This window comes from Diadema antillarum, unplaced genomic scaffold, assembly GCF_040938485.1.
Source record: "Diadema antillarum isolate AM-2024a unplaced genomic scaffold, OU_Dant_1.0 seq00000830_RagTag, whole genome shotgun sequence".
In the NCBI taxonomy this organism is placed as follows: Eukaryota; Metazoa; Echinodermata; class Echinoidea; order Diadematoida; family Diadematidae; genus Diadema; species Diadema antillarum.
This window is the reverse complement of record NW_027271706.1, coordinates 430837-455255: the sequence shown is the minus strand read 5'-3', so window position 1 is coordinate 455255 and position 24419 is coordinate 430837. Positions and strand designations below refer to the sequence as shown.

General features: G+C 39.9%; 1 protein-coding gene across 3 annotated transcripts in view; it reads right to left on the bottom strand.

Moving 5' to 3' along the window:
• Positions 1 to 24419, bottom strand: part of LOC139740059 (speract receptor-like) — a 527367-nt gene that overhangs the window by 194683 nt on the left and 308265 nt on the right. For all 3 annotated transcript variants that reach the window (XM_071650652.1, XM_071650650.1, XM_071650653.1), the window contains one exon: positions 457 to 641. In XM_071650652.1, coding sequence (XP_071506753.1) covers positions 457 to 641 — 185 coding nt within the window. The remainder of the gene's footprint in view (positions 1 to 456; positions 642 to 24419) is intronic.

The following is a 24419-nucleotide window of genomic DNA, read 5'->3' as shown; positions in this document are numbered from 1 at the left end:
AGCCACATGTACTACTGAGAAAGTAAAAAAGAAATGCATAGTGCTTTTCATCTTCATCACTAGTCCCCCTAAAAAAGATAAAACCGGCAAACGTTTCCAAAGCATAATTTACATCATATCTAGTATGATTTTATCTGTCAGATACAACACTGATGTTCGGTGGAGTCTGAGAATTGCACTTAGCTGCAGAAGTAAAAACTATGTTAAAGAATGACGGAAAGTAATTTCCCTATATTTTCGCCACATGAAAATGAATTCTAGTTGCTGAAGGAACTGTGTTCAATACATCACACTATCGCTTGAGAAATTTTATGCATCCAAAAAAAGTTGACAACTTACTTTTGAGCGTTGATTTGCAGCTCTGTTTGATATAATCAAAAAAATATAGAAATGTAGTCGATCTCCCTTAGAATTACTTTTGACCGCGTTTTCTTTATACTAAGTGGTGATGTATACCTATATACCGCGATGAGGACCATGCAGATTATAAAGACGATCCCACCAACTACCCCGGATGCAATCTGAGCAACTGGTCGATGCTCCTTAATGCAAAACTCGCCGTAGAACCCACAGTTCGGCACAGCGAGTGGTGGTGCGCCACTGATCCATGGGATGAAAGTACCGTTGATTGGCTCGTAAACCTGACAAGATGAATCATAATTAAATAGAAGCACTGTAACATTACCCTTCCGATATACTCAACTACAGGCCCAATTCACAGCAGGATTATGAAATAAGGCATGAGGAGGAAAGAGCTTTTGCTATATATATATATATATATATATATATATATCTTTATGCAAATTTTTCCTTTGGATAAATTAGGGTGTTTCCGAGATACTCTTCTGTCCAATTAAAAATCGAGATATGGATGTATAGGTATTGCAATTTACATTTGAAAGCACAGTAATAAAAAAAGGACCAATATTTTCACTTACAGGGATGGTATAGTTTTGGCCGAGATGACAATTCAGATCTTAACGTTTTGCGAGATAATTAGAAACCACTTGCATGAAATATTTAAGAGCATACAATTCTAAGAGGAATTAAAAGTTTATTCGATGAAAATCGGTTTTGAAAAGGCTGAGATATCCTGAAGCAAAGAGGTTCTAATAAAAAGTGGTTTCCACCTTTTATCAGGACCTCTTTGTTTTACTTTTGGATATATCTAAATGCAATGTTTCGCATACCATTCGTACCCTTCACATATTTGTTTCATTGATTTGGTTCATCACAGTAGTGGAAAACATGAAAGTAATTAATGGTGACAGTTTACATATAATTCCATCTGTTTGTTTGTTTGTTTGTTTTTTAATCCGCATGTAACTATAGTGTTAAAGCCGGACGGCAATGGTATGAAATTATCTGAAATATCGCTTAAAGTTTGTCTACGCTTCTCAAATCTAACACAATTGAACTCTTGTGCAACAAGTAACACGTACTGGGCCCTGGCGCGTTATTTCATCACGTAGAAAACCATGCCTTATATATAATGCCAGGATGATTTGCAGGCACAAATCGCATCATAATGCACAGTATCAAGATTGTTGAGTGTATGGTCATTACTTTTACAGGAAACATTGCACACATCATCATCAAAACGTGACGCCAACTGCTTCGCATGAGTAAAAACACAAAGAAAACACGATGGAAAACACCATCCTAAATGTGGGGCCTGTTACAACGAATAATGTCACAGCCAACGCATAATATCACCACATACATAGCGTCCCAGCTGCAGTGATTGCTTGAACGCCGAAAAGCCACAAACATGATTTCATGTCCACTTTATGTTTTGCTTGAATGTAGATTTAAATAATTGTATCAATACCCTGAATATCAACTTTGTGACATAACAGAACACTGTTCTAATGATAATGTGGAGTTCTATACAGTTAGAAACAATGTTATGAAGAATATTCCAAATTGCACTCAAAGCGCATGAGTCTTGATCCCGACTATCGTTAGGCGTCGATCGCACAGACTGGGATATGTTCGTCTGGATCTTTGTGTGCAGTATACGTATGATTATGCGCGATGGCAGGGCTAATCAAAGCTACGTATGCCTACCACTAGGTACGTACCACTACCCCTATAGGCCGAGGGTGGGGCCAGGCACGCAATGCATTACATGCTTCCCAGCATTTTTCTGCGCTTTTACTACAAAACTTTGAAACTTTGTAACATGGTGCAGTTACCCTTATTTGATTCTCGATCAGACACGTACACATTCTGCGTTTCCCATAATGCCATTTGTTACAATATCTGTATACGGGATTTACATCCATTAATTAGAGGGCGTACACACAAGAGCCAGTTATGAAGCATCGGTATTCTGGTCGCTGAAATGGGTGTTTTCTTACCTTTATTTGAGAAGTCTAATCTTGTCTTAATGGACATTTAAGGATAGCAGCCATTATTCTGGAGATTGAGATCCTCTGGGTATCCAATGTACTTTATGAACTCTTCACATGCACCAGATGGCAGGAATACCGAACAGGAATTCGCCTAGAATCAGGAAAATACTGAATGGTTTCTCGAACATGGCGTTGCATTAACTGTATTTATTGACGAAACAGGGTACAATATCTGGACCAGACGTATACATGGGAGGGCTCCAAGGGGCTATGTTCCGAGTGGTGACACGACATTTGCTCCAGCGACAATTGATCCGGTGTTATTTTCTCAAAGGACTTAGGATTAGTGATGGGGTTTAGGTTTAGTTTGATGTGAGGATTAGTATTAGGGTAAGGGTAATATTTGTGGGTAGAATTTGTGTTTGGCTTAACGTGCAGATATTTCATGGGAGCATTGCCGCAGGAGCAAATGTCATGGAACCATTCCGAATAGGAGGGCAATTCACGGCCAGCGAGGTTGCAATTGTCACGTGAATTTTGCGATGTCCACTGTCGTCGGTCTTGTCCATCGCAGAATCACATTTCAAATCGTAACCAGGGAGAGCTTCGATGATTTCCCCGTGAAACTGTCGCCGAATGCAACCAATTTTTTTTCCTGTCGATGATTCAATTTATCTCATCTTATGTCCGCGCCAAGCTTCCTGACGGAGCCTAATCCGTCATACAGATAGCTACTCCCTCCTTACTCCCCATTTCTCAATATGATTGGAAGTGACTCACTCCACCATCAAGGCCTCCGTCAAGAAGACCGTTGGCACAGCCAGAGCGTCAGTGTCGTTTTGGGGTAGGCAAGCAGCTTAAACCGCAGGGGTCAACCTAATAGCAATGGCGCTGTGACATCGTCACAGATGCCGCTCTGCAGAATCTCGACGCCATTACACACGAGAAGTGTACAACCACTCTCAGACGTAAATGCCAACTTGCAAAGGTGCCTGGCGCGTCAACAGATCGACGACTGAAGAGACTCAGAGACTGACGTAAAAAATTATGAATACTTATTTAAAGAAAGAATATCCCGGTGTAACGTGTCTCATACATATTTATAAAACCGAAAACCTGAATAAACACAAAATCTATAGTGCATACATTTTGTTACTGCAGATTTAACAGGAATAGCGCCACCTTGTGGTCGAATCTGAAAACGCATATATCTCACTGGCATAATAGGCAGTACATATAAAGAGAAGACAGGACTTGGCTGACAGAAACGGGTGAGGGATGCTGTGATTGTGACCCGGGGGAGGCGCACAATCTTTCAACCTACTTCTTCTGCTTTTCCCACTTTGTACCGCCTTTCCACCTTTTCACCTTTTCTGCTCGGTAATCATGTAAGGATGTAGAACAGACAGGCAGTGAAGAATTCATCGTGTTGACCTTCATTGATGCTCGATCGTGTCTCAAGTGTCCAAGTGTAGAAAATAGTGAGTCAGACGTGAAACGATGCATTAAAGAACACAGTGGACAATACCACAGCACAGTTACTTGATTGTGATTCGCTGCAAGTTTGTGAGTACCGTATCGTGCCAGAGCAGCGCAAGTGTGTACAGAGCATCAGTGTGTGTGATGATCGGATGATGAAGTGTGAATGGAAGTGGAAATCGGGAGACGGATCGGCGGAAGAGTGGCGTGACAAGAAAGAGCCAACCCAAGATTACACAAAGTGCCCGGGTATCATACATTACAGCATATAAGAGTCAGTAGCAATAACCAGCAGCTACACATTTAATCACACTTTCATCACCTGTGTTCGTATGTGCTCTCTCATATGCCAGCAAATTCGTAGTTATAACTATTCTGTAAGTGTTATATCCATATTCATAGGGAATAAAGTAAAACTGGCAGAACTAAACAGGAGATTTTGACAATGAAATGATATAATCATAAACAGGGAAAATTGTTGAATTTGCCAAGGAAATTGCGCAAGAATTATAAAGAACTAGAACTTGGCTAAGTTAATTGACTTCGGATTTTCAAAGTGCGAAGGTGTTTACCTACAAATTGAATTGAAATTTGTATGCAGGACAAAGTTGAACGTCTTATCCCGCTGGCGCGAAATTGAATGAAAATTTCGTTTCCTTGAATGCAATGAATATCTAAATTTGATGAAATTGAGCGAAAAAAAAACTATATTAGACTGAATATCTTGAATCATATCTATGAATCAATTGGCTCAAACGCCTCTGTCTGGTGCTGTCCCGCTACAGGCCCTGATACTAGTCAAGGTGGGGCATGCTTTATCAAGCCCAGTGTACAATTACTGACCAATGCCCCGGTGCCCGTCGTAGCAGAGGAATGGAAACTTTGAAAGCAAATGTTGGACAATTATTTCATCCTGACAAACCTATCATCTCAACCTCAGGCCTATCAAACTGCCTAACTTCTGCGCCTCATGGTCCTCATGGGGTTTGTGTGTACAACGGTTCAAAGTTTGCCAATGAGCATGGAAGCAATGTGTATCTAGTGATCCTTGACAAACTCATTCTACAGTTCCTAGGAGAGACAGGAGAATTCTTTGGGAGATTCAAGTTTATTCAACGTTTCCGGGGAGCAGGCAAATCAATTGATAAACATGTAACTGTCCGGACAATGAGCAAAAGTTGTGGATTTTGATCCTGTATGAAGGAAAAGCTGGTCATGGACTGTCTCCAACCAGGGGGTCAGGGGTGATTAGATGAGAGAGGGATACTCTAGACCTCACACTCTCCAAGGCAAATGACATTTGCAAAATAGAAGCCACTAAGACTCAAATGAAAGCACTCAAACAATAGATATGTCCACAAACTTGCCAAGAAACCCACTCTTGCTGCTTCGCGGCCATCACGAAAGTTTGAGAAAATTACGCGGAAAGAAAAGTACAAAGGTGAACTCCAAATGTCGCTATGGCGACTGGTATGCCTCCGCCATAATGCATGGTTCTCCTAATAGGTATAATCATGTCTTGACAATGTGGGATGAGTTTCACTTAATTGGCATTCACATATTTGTCACAAATGTGTTGAATGTTCACTTTCCTTGAACTACACTTAATTGGATGGATGGCTATACTGCCTAGGAGCGCAGGTATTTGGGGATTTGAGGATTTTTACTTCACTTCTGACCCTTTTTTAAGTCTATGCATTGAGTAACTTTCAAGGTATGGAGAAAAAGTGTAATTTCACTATCAAAAAGTAAAATTTTTGCATTTTAACTTGGCCTTTGCCCCTGGACCTTTGACCCTATGACCCTACAATTCCCAAGAGAATCACTGTCAGGTAGAACATGCATAGATCTGTACTAAGTTTCAGGATGATACCTTGATTCACTTTCGAGATATGGAGGAAGAAATGAAATTTAGCATTTTCACTTGACCTTTTACCTTTTGAGCAAGAAACTTCCCAGAGAATCTCTATTGGGTTATACATGTATATATCAAGTTTAAAGAAAAATCCGGCAAGTATTGCATAAATATGAGGGAAAAAGTTAAATTATGAGGAGTTGACCTTGATCTTTGACCCATCACCTTTGACCCATGACCCCCACATTCCCTAGGTAATCACTGCTGGTTAGTACATGCATATGTACTACGTTCCATGAAGATACCTTGAACCATTTCTAAGATATGGAGAAAAAAAATGAAATGTAACATTTTTATTTGACCTCTGACCTTTGACCTCATGACTCAAAACTCTCTTGAGAATCTTTATTTGGTATTACATGTATATACCAAGTTTCAAGAAAAAACCTCCTGTCACTGCATAGAAATGGGGAAAAGGTGACATTTTGAGCATTTGACCTTTGACCTTGCGTATGTGCACCCAAAAGTTAATAGGCACAACTTCGTTCACTCATGCATACACATACGAAGTCTCATTAGGATACCTTAAACAGTTTTTAGTTACGCTGTCCACAAAATTCATTACGGACGGACGGAAAGACGGACGGATGGACGGACGCAAGGACGGACGGACGCAAGGACAGACGGACGGATGGAAGGAAGGACAACCCGAAAACATAATGCCTCCGGCGACACTTCGTGGCGGAGGCATAAAATAAGACACACCACAAACAAGACGATGCAAAGTCTGCCGCCCTATGCATCCAATCGGAAAAGTGCTGTGCCCCGCCTGGGGCCGTCTCTGCAACTCTTGTCACGAAAGAAACCATGTCCACTCATCAGATGTGTGCGAAGTCAGTGTTGTAGATAATTCCAATGACTCGTCAGACGTTTCATTCGTGGAGAGTATCTCCAAGGTAACCGTGAATGATGTACATGCTGTACAAGCTAAGGCTGGTTCAATGATTTTAAAATGTCAATCTGTGAGGTTGAAGATGTTGTTGATCAACCACTGTTGATCTCCTGCTGCAAAAATGGCTATAGGCCCTAAAATATCATCCGGCCTGGAAAAGTTCAGTTGTAGATGTAGAATAAGTCTAGGCTTTAGTCATTGGGGAGGTGCAAATTAAAGAGCAAGGCCCGTTTTCTGCTAAAAGCTTAAACGGAGTTGAAACCAATGTTTGGTCTAAAGTGGGTTTAAAAACGGTTTAAAGCATCTAAATTTAGACACACTTTAGTGGGAGGTTTGATTTGTATTCCACTAAACCCGGCTGTAGTCTAAATCAGGTTTAAATTAAACCTACTGGGAAAAGGTTTGATTTCAGTTTAATTTGAGTCTAACTATCGATGGCTGAATTCTAAAGATGCCCTGCAAAGGCAAGAAAGATAATAACGAAATGATCAATGCAATGTAGGCCTATGAAGCACAGAGCCAAACGCATGTGAGGCGTGATTGTGGAGATGTACAGAAGGCTACGTATCAGCAGGCCTACGAGACGCCTATCCATACGCGGTAGCGCTATGGTTTAGGGGCATGGATATGCCGGCTTAATACACACAGCGCGGTAGCCACATTAATACTCAATGCAATACACGTCATGCACCACCATTTGGTCGACATGTACTTACATTCTAAACAACTTCGTTATATGGATATTAAAATTATTCCCACTTTATGCTCACATGCGTTATTCGTGTGTTTAAGCGCGCGCTTTCTTGAAAGAGAGCTTACTACCTACCTCGAGGTCTGGTTTGGTCGCCCGTTCCGAATTCACGATTCGTTCGACGACCAGCATGCAAAACGCACATTGGATAAACCTAGCTACATACAGCCTATAACCATGCCGCCATGCCGGCGCGGCGGTCGGTAGCTAGGAATCGCGCTACCACGCGTCTCATGATATGATATTTTATGCGCCATACGTGTATATACTTACAACTACTCGTAGTATGCCATACTGATACCTGATAGGCTAGGCCAGTACCTAATTCTTTGGTACAAGCAAACGCTACTACCAGCCGTATACTGAATGATCACGGTTAGAATTACGGCACGCATATTTAGATATATGCACAATTGATATACAGACATACTAATGTGTCTGATACACTACCTTTACTAATCAATTAAAATACTCGAAGAGCTTCTTCATTTACTATTGTTGCCAAACTCGTTAATGAATTTGCAGTTTAATTCGGTTTAGACTGCAGTCTATTTAGGGTTTATTTAACTCAAAATAGACTTTGGTTTTACAAAACCTCGCTAGAAGAATACAAAATAGTCTGGGTGCCAAAGCCACTTTTTGGGCCTAACCTTGTTTTACCGTCCACCCAATGTTTTTTGATAGTTCTACCCTATTTCGGGGGTGCTGAATCCGAATCTGGATGATGCAACTCTTGCATCCTTGAGGGTTTCGAGATATTTAAGATGGCCGCCAAAATGGCCGCCCAAACCGGAAATTCCCATGTATTTCCTTCTAGATGGTGAGAAATTGAAAACAATTGATGGTTTTACCCTATTTCGAGGGTGCCAAATCCGAATCTGCATGATGCAACTGTTGCATTCTTGAAGATTTTGAGATATTCAAGATGGCCGCCAAAATGCCTGCCAAAACCGGAAATTCCTATATATTTCCTTCTAAATGGTGAGAAATTGAAAACAATTAATGGTTTTACCCTAGCTCGGTGGTGCTCAATCCGAATCAGGATGATGCAACTCCTGCATCCTTGAGGGTTGTGAGATATTCAAGATGGCCGCCAAAATGGCCGCTAAAACCGGAAATTCCCATGAATTTCCTTCTAAATGGTGAGAAATTGAAAACATTTGATGGTTCTACCCTATTTCAAGGGTGCCAAATCCAAATCTGGATGATGCAACCCTTGCATCCTTGGAGGTATTGAGATATTCAAGATGGCCGCCAAAATGGCAGCCAAAATTGCCGCCAATTAAAATCGGAAACTCCTATGAATTAGCTTTTAAATGATGAGAAATAGAAAACAATTGATGGTGTTACCCTATTTCGAGGATGCTGAATCCAAATCTGGATGATTCACCTTGAGATATTCAAGATGGCTGCCAAAATGGCCGCCAAAGCGGAAATTCTTATGTATTTCCTTCTTATAAATGGCGAGAAATTGATAACAATTGATAGTTTTACCCTATCTTATTTTTGACTGCAAGATTTCATGTTTTCGTTAATGGCACAGTTTGAACTTGCTGTATAATACAGTGAAACCAGCTCTACCGGATATCTTTGAGTTGATAGGATACAAGTGTGCCAGCGGTTCATCTAAATCATATTGTGATAGTGATGTAGAGAAGTTTACTGAAATTACCCAACATTATACCTGTCTCAATCCATTTATATATATATATATATATATATATATATATATATATATATTACAAACACACAAGAGGGGATGGACAAATCACAGGTAACGCGCTGTTTAAAAAAAAACTGAATAAAAAACCAAACGACAACATGTAAGGTAACAGTTGATAATCCAGTACTTACGAATATCATAATCGCGCAGAGTGCTTTTGAAATTACCCTTATTGATATCTACTATAGTGGTCATGGATGCAACCATTTCCAATGACGTTATCAGAATATGAGACAAGTTTCATAAAAATACGAGGCGAGACTCGTCAGAATACAAGACAAGTTTCAACACCAAATACCAGCATGCTATAATTTAATTTTACTCTATTGATAGCCGAAAAGGATTAACTTCACATCTGTGAACCATTTTGGCGACCACAAGCATTATTAGCAATTATGCATAAAGGAATTTCCAGTCGTATTTTTGTGTTTGTACGTTTCAGTATGATGTCAAGATCACTTTTTTTTCCAGTACGTGTTAAAGTTCCGTTTGAGACATATCGGAATGTCTCAGTATATTACAATATCATTGTGACAGTCATTTTGGATGCCAAATCTTTCGGCTGATTTGACAAATCCGCTCAACTGAGTTGAATGTTAGAATACGAATTATTGCTTTTCACCCTGGGTTTAATCCCCCGCTTCGCGTTAGAGCACAATACTTCACCATTTAAGTATAAGAAAATGTTGAGGAGTTTCCGCTTATACAGGACATTCATAGATGTCTCTAAACCTATTTTACACCATTTAGAAGGTAATATAGGGCTTACATGGAAATTTTCGTTTTTCACGGCCATTTGGGGGCCATTCTGGCGGCCATCTTTATCATCTGAAAACCCTCAAGGAAGCAAGAGCTGGATCCTGGAGCATCAAATTCAGCAAACTGAAAATAGGGTGAAACCACCAACTGTTTTATATTTTACACCGTTTAGAAGGAAATAGGGGGTCTACCTATGAATTTCCGTTTTTGGCGGTCATTTTTGGCGACCATCTTTACCATCTCTAAACCGTTACGGATGCAAAAGTTGTATCCTGCAGCTTCGGATTCAGCACACTCAAAATAAGATAAAAACCACCAATTGCTTTCAAATTGTCACCATTTAGAAGGAAATACATGGGAACTTCCGTTTTGGGCGACCATTTTAGCGGCCATCTTGAATATCTCAAAAACTTCAACAATGCAGGAGTTGCATCATCCAGATTCGGATTCAGCACCCTTCAATTAGGGTTTAGCCATCAATTGTCTTCAATTTCTCACCATTTAGAAGGAAAAACATGGGAATTTCTGGTTTTAATTGGCTGCCATTTTGGCGGCCATCTTGAATATCTCAAAAACTTCATGGATGCAAGAGTTGCATCATCCAGATTCGGATACAGCACCCTCGAAATAGGGTAGAATAATCAATTATTTTCAATTTCACACCATCTAGAAGGAAATACGTGGTGATTTTCGGTTTTTGGCAGCCATATTGGGGGCTATCTTGAATATCTCAAAATCCTCAAGGATGCAAGAGTTGCATCATCCAGATTCGGATTCAGCACCCTCGAATTAGGGTAAAAACATGAATTGTTTTCAATTTCTTACCATTTAGAAGGAAATACATGGGAATTTCCGGTTTTAATTGGCGGCCACTTTTGCGGCCATCTTGAATATCTCAAAAAATTCATAGATGCAAGAGTTGCATCATCCAGATTCGGATTCAGTACCCTCGAAATAGGGTAGACCCATCAATTGTCTTCAATTTCTCACCATTTGGAGGGAAATACATGGGAATTTCCGGTTCTAATTGGTGGCCATTTTGGCGGCCATCTTGAATATCTCAAAAACTTCATGGATGCAAGAGTTGCATCATCCACATTCGGATTCAGCACCCTCGAAATAGGGTAGAATCATCAATTATTTTCAATTTCACACCATTTAGAAGGAAATACGTGGGAATTTTCGATTTGGGCGGCCATTTTGGGGGCCATCTTGAATATCTCAAAATGCTCAAGGATGCAACAGTTGCATCATCCAGATTCGGATTCAGCACCCTCGAGAATAGGGTGAAACCATCGATTGTTTTCAATTTCTCACCATCTAGAAGGAAATACATGGGAATTTCCGGTTTTGGCGCCATATTGACGGCCATCTTGAATATCTCAAAACCCTCAAGGATGCAAGAGTTGCATCATCCAGATTCGATTCAGCACCCCCAAAATAGGTGAAACCATCAAAAAACATTGGGTGGACGATAAAACAAGGTTCAGCCTCTGGCACCCAGACTAAAATCAAACTTTAGGTTTAGCTAAACCATGAATGAGTCTAAACTGGGTTTAAATCTGATGTACACTAGAATACGGGCCCATACAGTCCTGCTACCAAGGAGAAATGCGATGTCGATTTTGTCACTGCGCGGAAAGAACTTCACTTCACTTCAGCGAGACTGCTGCAGAAATGATTAACCTGGTCACAAACCACTATAATACATTTGGTCCAGAAGTACATCTGACTGTTCGCTCAGATGCCAAGCCAACTGTAATGTCTCAGAATCTGTGAAAGATATAGTAAGGCAAAATCGAGAGCCTGAAAGAAAATGGAGTGGTAGAAGAGGTTGACGACCACACTGACTGGGTAAATCAGATGTCTTTACCACAGAAAAACAGGAGATGTCAAGATCTCTATCGATCCAAGACCACTGAACACGACCTTGAAAAGAAAGCACTCCACTCATTCTGTCCTAGACGATATACAGTACTTCCTTCACTGACCAGGATACCACATTCGATATTTTTGACTTGAAGGATGGCCACCTACATTGCCACTAGATGAAGACTAAAGCTTACTGTCTACCTTGGCAGCTCATTGGGCAGGTTTCAAATGGAAAAGGCTTCCCTTTGCTTCAAGGTGTCAAGTAAAATCTTACAAATAGACTCAACCAAGCCTTAGATGGACTAGAAGGCGTAAGCTGCGTCTCAGATGATATCATCATAAGAACATGACTGTCGTTTCTACGGTTCCATGACATTTGCTCCGGCGACATATGCTCCGACGACAATTGCTCCGAAAAATGCGACAAATGCTCCGCGACATTTGCTCCGCGACAATTGCTCCGCCGAAATTTGCTCCGCCGACAAATGCTCCGGCGACATTTGCTCCGTCGACAAATGCTCCGGCGATATTTGCTCCAGCGACATTTGCTCCGGCGGACGTTTGCTCCTACGACAATGCTCCGGCGACATTTGCTCCAGCGACGTTTGCTCCGGCGACATCTGCTCCTACGACAAATGCTCCTAAGGTGCGACAGATGCTCCGGTGACATTTGCTCCGGCGATATTTGCTCCTACGACATTTGCTCCAACGTCATATGATGCAAAGGTCTAAAAGTACACACAGGTACGACATTTGCTCCGGCGACAATTGCTCCGGTGACAATTGCTCCTACGACATTTGCTCCGACGTCATATGATGCAAAGGTCTGAAGATACTCACAGGTACGACCTTTGCTCTTCCGACGTTTGCTCCTACGACAAATGTTCCGGCGACATTTGCTCCAGCGACGTTTGCTCCGGCGACATTTGCTCCGACGTCATGATGTAAAGGTCTGAAGGTACACACAGGTACGAAATTTGCTCCGGCGACAATTGCTCGATGACAATTGCTCGAAGGACATTTGATGCAAGGGTCTGAAGGTACAGACAGGTACGACATTTGCTCCTCCGACATTTGCTCCGGAGACAAATGCTCCGGCGACAGTTGCTCCAGCGACAAATGAAAGTTTAAGAACATCAAACACGACACCGTCAGCGTTGGAACAAAAATTAAATTAAAATCGAAATACATTAATTCTAAGCGCCCCGTCCAGCAGGGGCGAAAATTTCGCAATTTTCAGTTATATTATTGACAAGTTTTAGACAAGAAAAGTGCCTTATTGTTTAATTTTGTCTTTAACTAATTGATTTATAATTATTTCTTAACCTTCCGGGGGCACATTCGTTCCCCCCGAAGAAAAATTCTTGGGGGGGGGGGGGGGGGGAGGGCAAGGGCCCAATTTTCAAATTAACAAACTAATATGACTTTTACAATTGACAAAATAACAAATGCATGAATAGCAACATCAGAAAATACGTATCTATGAAACATTACCATTAACATAATTCAGCGAACTGTAACATTGCTAAATCAATTATAGTGCTATCAAAGTAATAAGTGGGGTATCATGATGATTATCTACCGAAATAAAATCGTAGATTCTTCTGGCCATGTTCTAACACCCCCCCCCCAGAAACCCACTAACAAATCCATTATCCACGTATTCTTTTTCGCACTAGGAAATAATGTAAATTTTAGACCCACATATAGGTTTACAACCAGGGGGCAATCTTTTTTTTAAATCCTCGCTCTTTCTCTTCTTTTTTCCCTTATCTTTTTGTTTCTTTAGTTTGTTTTTTTTTTTCTCTTTCTTTCTTCTTTTTTTAGCAAAAATCATAGGGGGCGCCTTGGCGCCGCCCTGCTCCCATACATAAATAAAAAACAAACCAGTAAACAAACAAAACAAAAAGCCCGTTAGGGATGTTTTGGATTGCGTGTACGCTTTGAACAAATATTCTTGTCGCTGGCTATATTTTTCAATGTACTACCTGCTCTTAGCCATGAAAGAGATATCAGCAAAGGGTTGTTGTTTTTTAGGGTTAGCTCAATGAGGTTAGTAGGTGATCTCTTTTAGTTGCAGGATCGTTGACCAGAACAATTTCTATCGACATGTTTTGTGTTTTCTCTAATTTAAATCAACTTCGGATCCTGAAAGAAATTTTGAAATGGTCTTGTAACTAACAAACAGTCAAACAACATCCCAATTTGAGGAGAACTTTTGCTTTTGCATTCTTGGACTGTGTTTCTCGCATATGTTTTGCTTCTGCTGAATGCATTTTTGTAATTTGGTTGACGACACGCTTCATTCCGAAAAAGAGTATATATGGCAAAGAAGCGAAGGAGTAGCTATTGCAATGGAGCCATAGCCAGTCATGGACACTCCAGCGTGCGGTGCAACCCTGATGGACGAGTAAAAAGGACTCTAGCTTTTTTTCTTTTCTCTTTCCTTTTATATTACATTTTCCTTGAAAAAATAATTTTCCCTTTCTTCTTTCTCATTTCATCCTTCAGTTTTCCTTTTCTTTCTTTTCCCTTTTCCCTTCCCTTTCTTTCTTCTTTTCCTCTCCTTGTATTTTCCTTGTGAATTTTTGAATTTCCCTTGTGCAATTTTTGAAATTCATTAGGGGCAGTCTAGCCCCTGCCCCCTCCCCACTGTGACGCCACATGGTAACTAGGCATGATCGAAAGAGCAAAAAAGTCTATAGAATAAAACTGCACAAGTTCGGTCGAGATGAAATCAATTTAGGAAACAGAATAACATACTATAGGGAACGAAAGTATGATTATTAGATAGTCATTAAAAAAACTACAGATTTCTCTCCTTATTTTGTTTATCAAGAGGGCGCACCGTAAGTCTGAAAAAAGTTCTTTCTATAGAAAGACGCAGAGAGAAAGTGAGTCTGAATAAAAGAAAAATACCAGAAAGAAAGAAATCAAAGAAAAAAAAAAGAAAGAATGAATGAAACAAAAGCTTGACAAGCACACAGTTTGAATATCCAACGACGAACAATAATGGGGGAAATGTGACAAGATTGAATTATCACGTTACGCAGCTTATAACAATGCAATATACATGATTATGAGTAAAGGAGTATACAAAATACGAAGATTACATTCCTGCAATACCAATTATTAACATCAAGAAAATACGATCTAACATTTTTCTTGAAACATTGACCTTCAATCTATTGTATCACTTTCAGGAAAGTTCCAGAGACTTGGATCAGTATGTGAAAGCGTAATTTGAGTTAATGATACTGTGAGAAGAAGAAAATATGGGTTTCCTTGTTTAATTGTGTATTTTTGTTATTTCGTTTAATTCGTTCGTGTATCTTTATTAAGGATTCTCCATTTGATCTTTCAAAAGTAATTTAAAAAGAGTCAATATGCAATAACTATGAATAAAACAAACAAAGAAACAAAAACATGTATAATTCTTAGGAAAAGTCCAGGAAGATTTTTTTTTTCCGCCGGAGAAATTGTGAGGTGGGCATTTTTCACCCTTGAAATTGTCTCATCTTCTAAACAAATTTCGTCTGATATAATTTCACCAGATCAATTATCGAACCGTTGGAACGAATTGCCGTCGGAGGACCGTCGAGCAAATGTCTCTGGAGCATTCGTCGCCGGAGCAAAATGTCTTACCTTTGTATAGCAAAGGTGGTACAAGACGTTTTCGTTGGAGCAATTGTCGCTTGAGTAAATGTCGCCAGAGCAAATGTCGTACCTGTCTTTACCTTCAGACTTTTGCATCATATGACGTCGGAGCAAATGTCGTAGAGCAATTGTCACCGGAGCAAATGTCGTACCTGTCTGACCGTACAGACGTACTTCAGACTTTTGCATTAGGCCTATATGACGTCGGAGCATTTGCGGTAGGAGCAATTGTCGCCGGAGCAAATGTCCCCGGAGCAATTGTCGTAGGAGCAATTGTCGCCGGAGCATATGTCCCCGGAGCAATTGTCGCACATTAGGAGCAATTGTCGTAAGAGCAATTATCGCCGGAGCAAATGTCATCGGAGCATTTGACGTCAGAGCAATGTGTCGTAGGAGCAATTGTCACAGGAGCAATTGTCGCCAGAGCAAATATCGCCGGAGCATTTGTCGGCGGGCAAATGTCGCGGAGCATTTGTCGCCGGAGCAAATATCGCCGGAGCATTTGTCGCGGAGCAAATGTCGCGGAGCATTTTTTGTCGCATTTTTCGGAGTAATTGTCGTCGGAGCATTTGTCGCAGGAGCATATGTCGTGTCACCCGTTTCTACTGCCTCCTGAAACAGTGCCAGGAACTTGGTGTAGTTTTCAAATGTGACAAGTCCAAATTCTATGTCAGAGAAGTGCAGTTCCTAGGGCTCATTGTGATAGACACTGCACTGAAATTAGGTCCCTCATAGTGGCTGCTATTCCTATTAAAGATGAATGCCACCCTCCAACAGGGATGATGTCTACAGGCTCCGAGGCATGGTGAATTACTTCTCACGGTATCTCCCATGTTAGTTTGTTTTCATTTTCCATCTGAGAAAGATGGCTGGATAACCCATATTCAGCTGCACAAGTTTGTCTTCCATGGGGTTAAGGTGGGTGTGACACGGGACCACTCCAACGGGTTATGCTCCCTGCTCTTTTTACGGGACCTTTTACGTGCATGAGTTGTGACTCTCTCACACACGGGACCTCCATTTTATGTCATATCCAAGGGACAAAGTGTTTTGGCTCTTACTAAAGGGGACTGTGTGCTTACACACAACTTTGCTCAATTAGACTCTAGAATCGAAGCCAAGTCATTTGGATCAGGAGGCAGACTGAGCCTAATCACCGCCCTTCTCTCTGAAGTCAATGCAACTGATCAATTACCTAACACGGAAGGATGTTGTATGGACATGGACCGGCAACCATGAACATTTTCAATTCAATTCAAGCTATTTTATTTTCATATTTCTCGAAGAAAAAATGCATCAAATATAACAAAATTAAATGAAATACATTATATCTAACTAGGAGACATACATAGAATATTGCAAGTATATAAAACATATAGTGGTCGATCTATGAAAGTTGGAATCTGAGAATGAATGCTAAAGAAATATGAAGGAACCTACTTAAAAGCGAGCTTGTTGAGCGTAGGTCCCAGTTAAAATCGAGCTAAAGATTGAGATGAGGAGAACGGGTACAACATATGACCGAAACATAGAGATAAAAGAAAAAATATATAGATATACAGGGATATAGCAAATTCTTCTCTAATGCAGGTTTGGAGGTCGGATAAGCCACATGCTGTAAGCGGATGAACCATTGTCGTTCTGGTAATAATAACAATGTGAGTCAATGTATAATAACAATGATACGATTCTAGACAATATTAGAAAATTATACATTTCGCGTATTGAGAAAGGAACACATGCACCGGTAAATCGAGAAAAGAAAAAGACATTCAACAACCCAGTTGCAATGCAGTGAGAATTAAAATACCAGCTGTTACCGCGCCCTCAATGTCTTGAAAGAAGGAAGAATATACATGAACACTGTGACAGAATTTGAGAGCACAACCAGCTGGCTCATAGTGGGGCAGATATGTGAAAAAGATGCTCACATCTGGCGGAAAGTATGACATTTTGAATAAAGAGGTATTTTGGGGCGCTGATTTCAAAAATTGCCGGATCCAAGAGATCTGACCACTGGATCAGCCGCCATTTTGAATTCCAATATGGCCGCCATCACGAAATATTTAAAGATCCGTATCTTCAGTTCTGAATAGCATAGGCCATTGAGATTTGATACATAACAGCAAGGTGATATGATGACTTCAGTAAAAGCCTTATTTGATATGTCTGACAAGCTGCACAGAAGCCAGTTTGAATTTTCCTACATAGTTGCCATGTTTGAGTGTTAAAAATCCCTATTTCGGGTTGTAAATTAGGCTACCTGATTGAGCGCGCATTTGCAACTGATTGAGTGCGCGCTGCTGTATTTACATTGTGACGTCAGTGAAAGGTGCATTATGCTTTATTTTTACCGCACTTTTTGGCATGCCTGTAAATGTTAGTCGTGATGTTTGTCTTGGCAGCCATACTGGAATTAAAAAAAGTGTGAATTGCTTTTGTCAGACACATCACATTATTCCATTTTTTTTACTCAGCATGTTAAAATACCTGTGTGCACATAATTTCAGCGTCACTCGTCACTCAAAACTCGAGATAGGGATTTTGAACATTAATCGAGGCGGCCATATTGAAATTCAAAATGGCGGCATTCGATATTTGTCAGACACTTCAAATTAATCTGTCATCAAAGTCAACATGTTAAAACGCTCTTGTGTATCAAATTTTGGTGCCACATGTCACTTAGAAGTGAAGATGATATCCTTAAATATGTATCGTGACGGCAGCCATATTGGAATTCAAGATGGCGGCCGAACCCGTGGTCAGATCTCTTGGATCCGGCAATTTTTGAAATCAGCGCCCCAAAATACCCCTATATGCAAAATTTCATACTTTCCGCCGGATGTGAGCATCTCGACCAATTTTTGCTACATATCTGCCCCACTATCAAGTCTGGTTTAACATGACAACAACCATGGAGTTAGTCTGGGTGCCGAAGGCTGAACCTTGTTTTACCGTCCACCCAATGTTTTTTGATGGTTTTAAATCCGATTCTGCATGATGCAACTCTTGCATCCTTGAGGGTTTTGAGATATTCAAGATGGCCACCAAAATGGCCGCCCAAACCGGAAATATCCATGTATTTCCTTCTAAATGGTGAGAAATTGAAAACAATTGATGGTTTTACCCAATTTCGAGGGTGCTGAATCCAAATCTGGCTGATGCGACTCTTGCATCCTTGAGGATCTTGAGATATTCAAGATGGCCGCCAAAATGGTCGCCAAAACCCGGAAATTCCTATGTATTTCCTTCTAAATGGTGAGAAGTTCAAAACAATTGATGGTTCTAAGCTATTTCGAGGGTGCTGAATCCGAATCTGGCTGATTGCTACTCTCTTGCATCCTTGAAGATTTTGAGATATTCAAGATGGCCGCCAAAATGGCCCGCCCAAACCGGAAATTCATATGTATTTCCTTCTTAATGGTGAGAAATTGAAAACAATTGATAGTTCGAAAGCTGTTTCGACAGTGGTGAATCCAAATCAGGATGATGCAACTCTTGCATCCTTGAGGGTTTTGAGATATTCAAGATGGCCACCAAAATGGCCACCCAAATCCGGAAATACCCATGTATTTCCTTCTAAATGGTGAGAAATTGAAAACAATTGATGGTTTTACCCAATTTCGAGGGTGCTGAATCTAAATCTGGCTGATGCGACTCTTTCATCCTTGAGGATCTTGAGATATTCAAGATGGCCGCCAAAATGGCCGCCAAAACCCGGAAATTCATATGTATTTCCTTCTAAATGGTGAGAAGTTCAAAACAATTTATGGTTCTATAGCTATTTCGAGGGTGCTGAATCCGAATCTGGCTGATGCTACTCTTGCATCCTTGAGGATTTTGAGATATTCAAGATGGCCGCCAAAATGGCCGCCAAAACCGAAAATTCCCCTGTATTTCCTTCTAAATGGTGAGAAATTGAAAAACTGTCGATGGTTTTATCCTAGTTCGAGCTAGGGTGCTGGATCAGAATCTTGATAAAACTTTTGTATCCTTAAGGGTTTTGAGATATATAAAGATGGAAACCAAAATGACCGCCCAAAATGGAAACCTCACATGTAGATCCCCGTTTTCCTTCTAAATGGTGTATAATTGAAAACAAATTGATGGTTTTACCCTATTTTGAGTTTGCTGAATTTGAAGCTGCAGGATACAGCTCTTGCATCCTTGATGGTCTTGAGATGATATAATGGCCCCAAATGGCCGTCAAAAACGGAAATTCCCATGTAGGCCCCCTAATTCGTTCTAAATTGTGTAAAATTGAAAACAATTGGTGGTTTTACCCTATTTTGAGGGTGCTGAATCCGAACCTGGTGGATGCAACTCTTGTGTTTGGGGGGTTTTGAGAATTCCAAGATGACCGCCAAAATAACTGTCAATATTGAAATTTTTGAGACCCTATTCAGCACCCTCGACATTTTGTTGTTGCCATTTTTGCATTCCTTAGGGTTTTCAGATGTCCAAGATGACCGCCAAAATAATTGGCAGAAATTGATATTCCAATGTTAATATATTTTTTTCTAAATGGTGAAAATTTGAAAATAAATTGATGGTCTCACCCCATTTCGAGGATGCTGAAGGTTTTGAGATATTTACAAAATAATGTCCTGTATAAACGAAAATTCCTTGATATTTTCTTATAAATTGTGAAATATTGTGCTATGACGTGAAGCGAGGGATTAAAAGCAATAATCCGTATTCTTGAATTCAACTCGGTTGAGCAAATTTGTCAAATCAGCCAACAATTAATGGCATCCAAAATGACTGTCACAATGGTATTGTAATATACTGAGATATTCCGATATGTCTCAAACGGAACTTTAACACGTAATTGAAAGACAAATGATATTGACATCACACTGAAACGTACAAACACAAAGATAAGACTGATTTTCTTTTTTTTTGCACAATTGTTATAAAGTAATGCCTGTGGTAGCCAATAAGAGCTCTGCAGACTGATGTGAAGTTAATCCTTTTTGGCTATAAGAGTAATATCAAATTATGGCCTGCTGGTATTTGGTGTTGAAAATTTTCTTGTATTATTATGAGTCTCGCCGCGTACTCTTATGAAACTTGTGGCATATTCTGATAACGTCACTAGAAATGGTTGCATCCATGACCACTGTAGTAGATATCAATATAAGGGGAATTTCAAAAGCACTCTGCGTGATTATGATATTCGTAAGTACTGGACTATCAACTATTACCTTACATGTTGTCGTTTGTTTGTTTGTTTTTTTACTGCGCGTTACCTGTGATATTTCCATCTCTTCGTGTGTATATAATTATAATATCGTCGCTTGGGCGACAAGAACCTGTTTCTGAAATTTTAGTGAAAATGACTTTTTTGAATAAACAGTCAGATAATCAGTAAATGATGTCCTGTCCAAACCTTAGCTGTCTTACCTCTCATTTGTTATAGTGCTTTGGCTGCCATGTTTGTTTGTTTTTTGTTTTTGTTTTTGTTTTTCTCTCCTGAACATGTGACATTTTGTAGATACGAGGTTTGTCGCCCCATTTATTATATATGATATTACATCATATTGAAGAAAAATTTGAAGCAGAACTATAAAAATGTCCAACATTGTCTTCAACAATGTCATCAAGACCACCAATATAAACCAATTAACCAATGTGAGTGTTTATGGATGAAACGACTAAAACTGTTCACGGATTAAAACAGGTAATGTTGGGAATCTCAGTAAACTTCTCTACATCACTATCACTTTTGTTCGAGATGGGTATGTCTTGTCCACTGATTGTTAGTGTTCGAAACATATCCATGATATGTAGATGAAACAGTGTAATCTTTCTAACATTCAACCGCATCTGTAGTCTAGCAGGATTCATTCCTGGCACAGCTGTATCTTACAAACTCCAAGATATCCGGTAAAGCTGGTTTCACAGTACAGCAAGCTCAAACTGGGATGCACAATATGCGTTCTTTTATCAGCAGACTATGATTTGGTTTAGATTTTGCCATTGACGAAAACCTGAAATAGGGTAAAACCATCAATTGTTACCAATTTCTCACCATTCTGGCGAGCATTTTGGCGGCTATATTGAATATCTCCAAACTCTCAATGATGCAAGGGTGGTATCGTCCAGATTCGCATTCAGCACAGTGATCGAAATAAGGTAGAATCATCAATAAAATTGTTCTCGATTGCGAAACATTAAAATTGGAATACGTGGAAATTTCCGGTTTTGCGGCCATTTTGAAATCGGAATAGGATAGAACCATCAATGGTTCTCAATTCCGAACCATTGAGAATGAAATACGTGAGAATTTCCGGTTTTGGCGGCCATTTTGGTGGCCATCTTGAATATCTCATAATCCTCAAGGATGCAGGAGATGCATCGTTCAGATTCGGATTCAGCACCCTCCAAACAGGGTAAAACCATCAATTGTTTTCAATTTCTTACCATTTAGAAGGAAATACATAGGAATTTCTGGTTTTAATTGGCGGTCATTTCGGCGGCCACTTTGGCGGCCATCTTGAATATCTCAAAACCCTGAAGGATGCAAGAGTTTCATCATCCAGATTCGGATTCAACACCATCGAAATAGGGCAAAACCATCAATTGTTTTCAATTTCTCACCATTTAAAATGAAATACATAGGAATTTCCAGTTTTGGGGGCCATTTTGGCGGCCATCTTGAATATCTCAAAATCCTCAAGGATGCAAGACTTGCATCATCCAGATTTGGATTCAGCACCCTCGAAATAGGGTATAACCATCAATTGTTTTCAATTTCTCACCATTTAGAAGGGAATACACAGGAATTTCCGGTTTGGGCAGCCATTTTGGCGGCCATCTTGAATATCTCAAAATCCTCAACGATGCAAGAGTTGCATCATCCAGATTTGGATTCAGCACCCTCAAAATAGAGTAGAACAATCAATTGTTTTCAATTTCTCGCTATTGAGAATGATATACGTGAGAATTGCCGGTTTTGGCGGCCATTTTGGTGGCCATCTTGAATATCTCAAAATCCTCAAGGATGCAGGAGACGCATCATCCAGATTCGGATTCAGCACCCTCCAAACAGGGTAAAACCATCAATTGTTTTCAATTTCTCACCATTTAGAATGAAATACGTCGGAATTTCTGGTTTTAATTGGCGGTCATTTCGGCGGCCACTTTGGCGGCCATCTTGAATATCTCAAAACCCTCACGGATGCAAGAGTTGCATCATGCAGATTCGGATTCAGCACCATCGAAATAGGGTAAAATCATCAATTGTTTTCAATTTCTCATCATTCAAAAGGAAATATAGAGGAATTTCCGGTTTGGGCGGCCATTTTGGCGGCCATCTTGAATATCTCAAAATCCTCAAGGATGCAAGACTTGCATCATCTAGATTTGGATTCAGCACCCTCGAAATAGGGTAAAATCATCAATTGTTCTCAATTTCTCGCCATTTAGAAGGAAATACATGGGAATTTCCGGTTTGGGCGGCCATTTTGGCGGCCATCTTGAATATCTCAAAACCCTCAATGATGCAAGAGTTGCATCATCCAGATTTGGATTCAGCACCCTCGAAATAGGGCAAAACCATCAAAAAACATAGGGTGGACGGTAAAACAAGGTTAGGCCCAAAAAGTGGCTTTGGCACCCAGACTAAGTGCAGTACAGCGGGATAGTCCTGAACAACACAAAACAGAATTTCAATGAACTGAATTAATGTAGTTATTCAGTAAATACTGTCTTAATTTGCATTAAAAGGATGATAGTGATAAACAACCTGTGAGTTCTGGAGGGAGACCGCATACATAATTGTTTTCATCGTGAAAATTGTGCGAGTACGTGGAAGGTTATAAGCGCCTCGTTGGCGGGTGGGATAATTGTGATGTGAGTAGTTTCTTTTGAACATGTGAAGAAAAACATCAGGAAGATCATTCGTGGAATATTTTTACATAAAAATGCCTAGATTATAATCGAATAGATAAATCAATTTCAAAATTTTATTCTTATGAAAAAGTTCATTTTGTATGAGATAAATATCCGGCGTTGACTATTCTGATGGCGCGTTTTTGAAGAAGGAAAAGCGAATCAAGCAAATATCTGGACGAATTACCCCATGCTAGAATTCCATAGTTGAGGTAAGGGGGAAATTATTGTTGAGTATATAATTTGTAATATATGTATGGGGAAATGTTATTTCAGCTTGTTTAAAATTCCTATGTTTCTAGACAAAATTTTACTTAAATAGTTAATGTGAGTTCTCCAGGATAGATCACTATCAATATAAAGTCCGAGAAACTTGATACTTTCAACCTAGTTTAAATTAATACCATTGATCTTAACATAATCAGGAACAGAGTGTAGAGAGTTGCTGAATAGTATATAATGCGTCTTATCAATATTTAGTGATAACTTATTTGCGTGGATCCAGGACTGAACAAGTTTCAGTTCATTGTTTAACATATGTATAAGCGTGTTAGAGTTACGATGTGAAAGAAATAAATTTGTGTCATCAGCAAAGCATATGAAAGAAAGAATCTGTGACGAATTTGGGAGGTCGTTTCTGTACAAGATAAATAATAACGGGCCAAGCAGGGAACCCTGGGGCACACCATAAGAAGTTGTTTTCAAAAAGAGACTCATAACCGTTTAAATAAACATATTGTTTTCTATTAGTAAGGTGGTCTTTAAACCACTCTGGAGCTGTCCCACGAATGCCGTAATGGCTTAATTTATAAAGCAAAATATCATGGTCAATCGTCTCAAACGCTTTCGAGAAGTAGAGAAAAACACCGATGGTATGGGAAGCGTCGTCTAAAGCATGTGCTACTTTATCAACGAAAGCTAACAAAGCGTGGGTTGTGCTATGCTGTTTTCAGAATCAAAACTGAAAATTTGAAAGAATATTGCAGTTGATAAGAAATCTAAGAAAAGGCATTAAATGAGTGCTCACTTAAGCTCCTCTCTTGGCGTACTTTAATAGTGGTCATTTGAATTTGATTTTGAAGAAAATTGAGATCTTCACAGATACTAGTACAACTGAC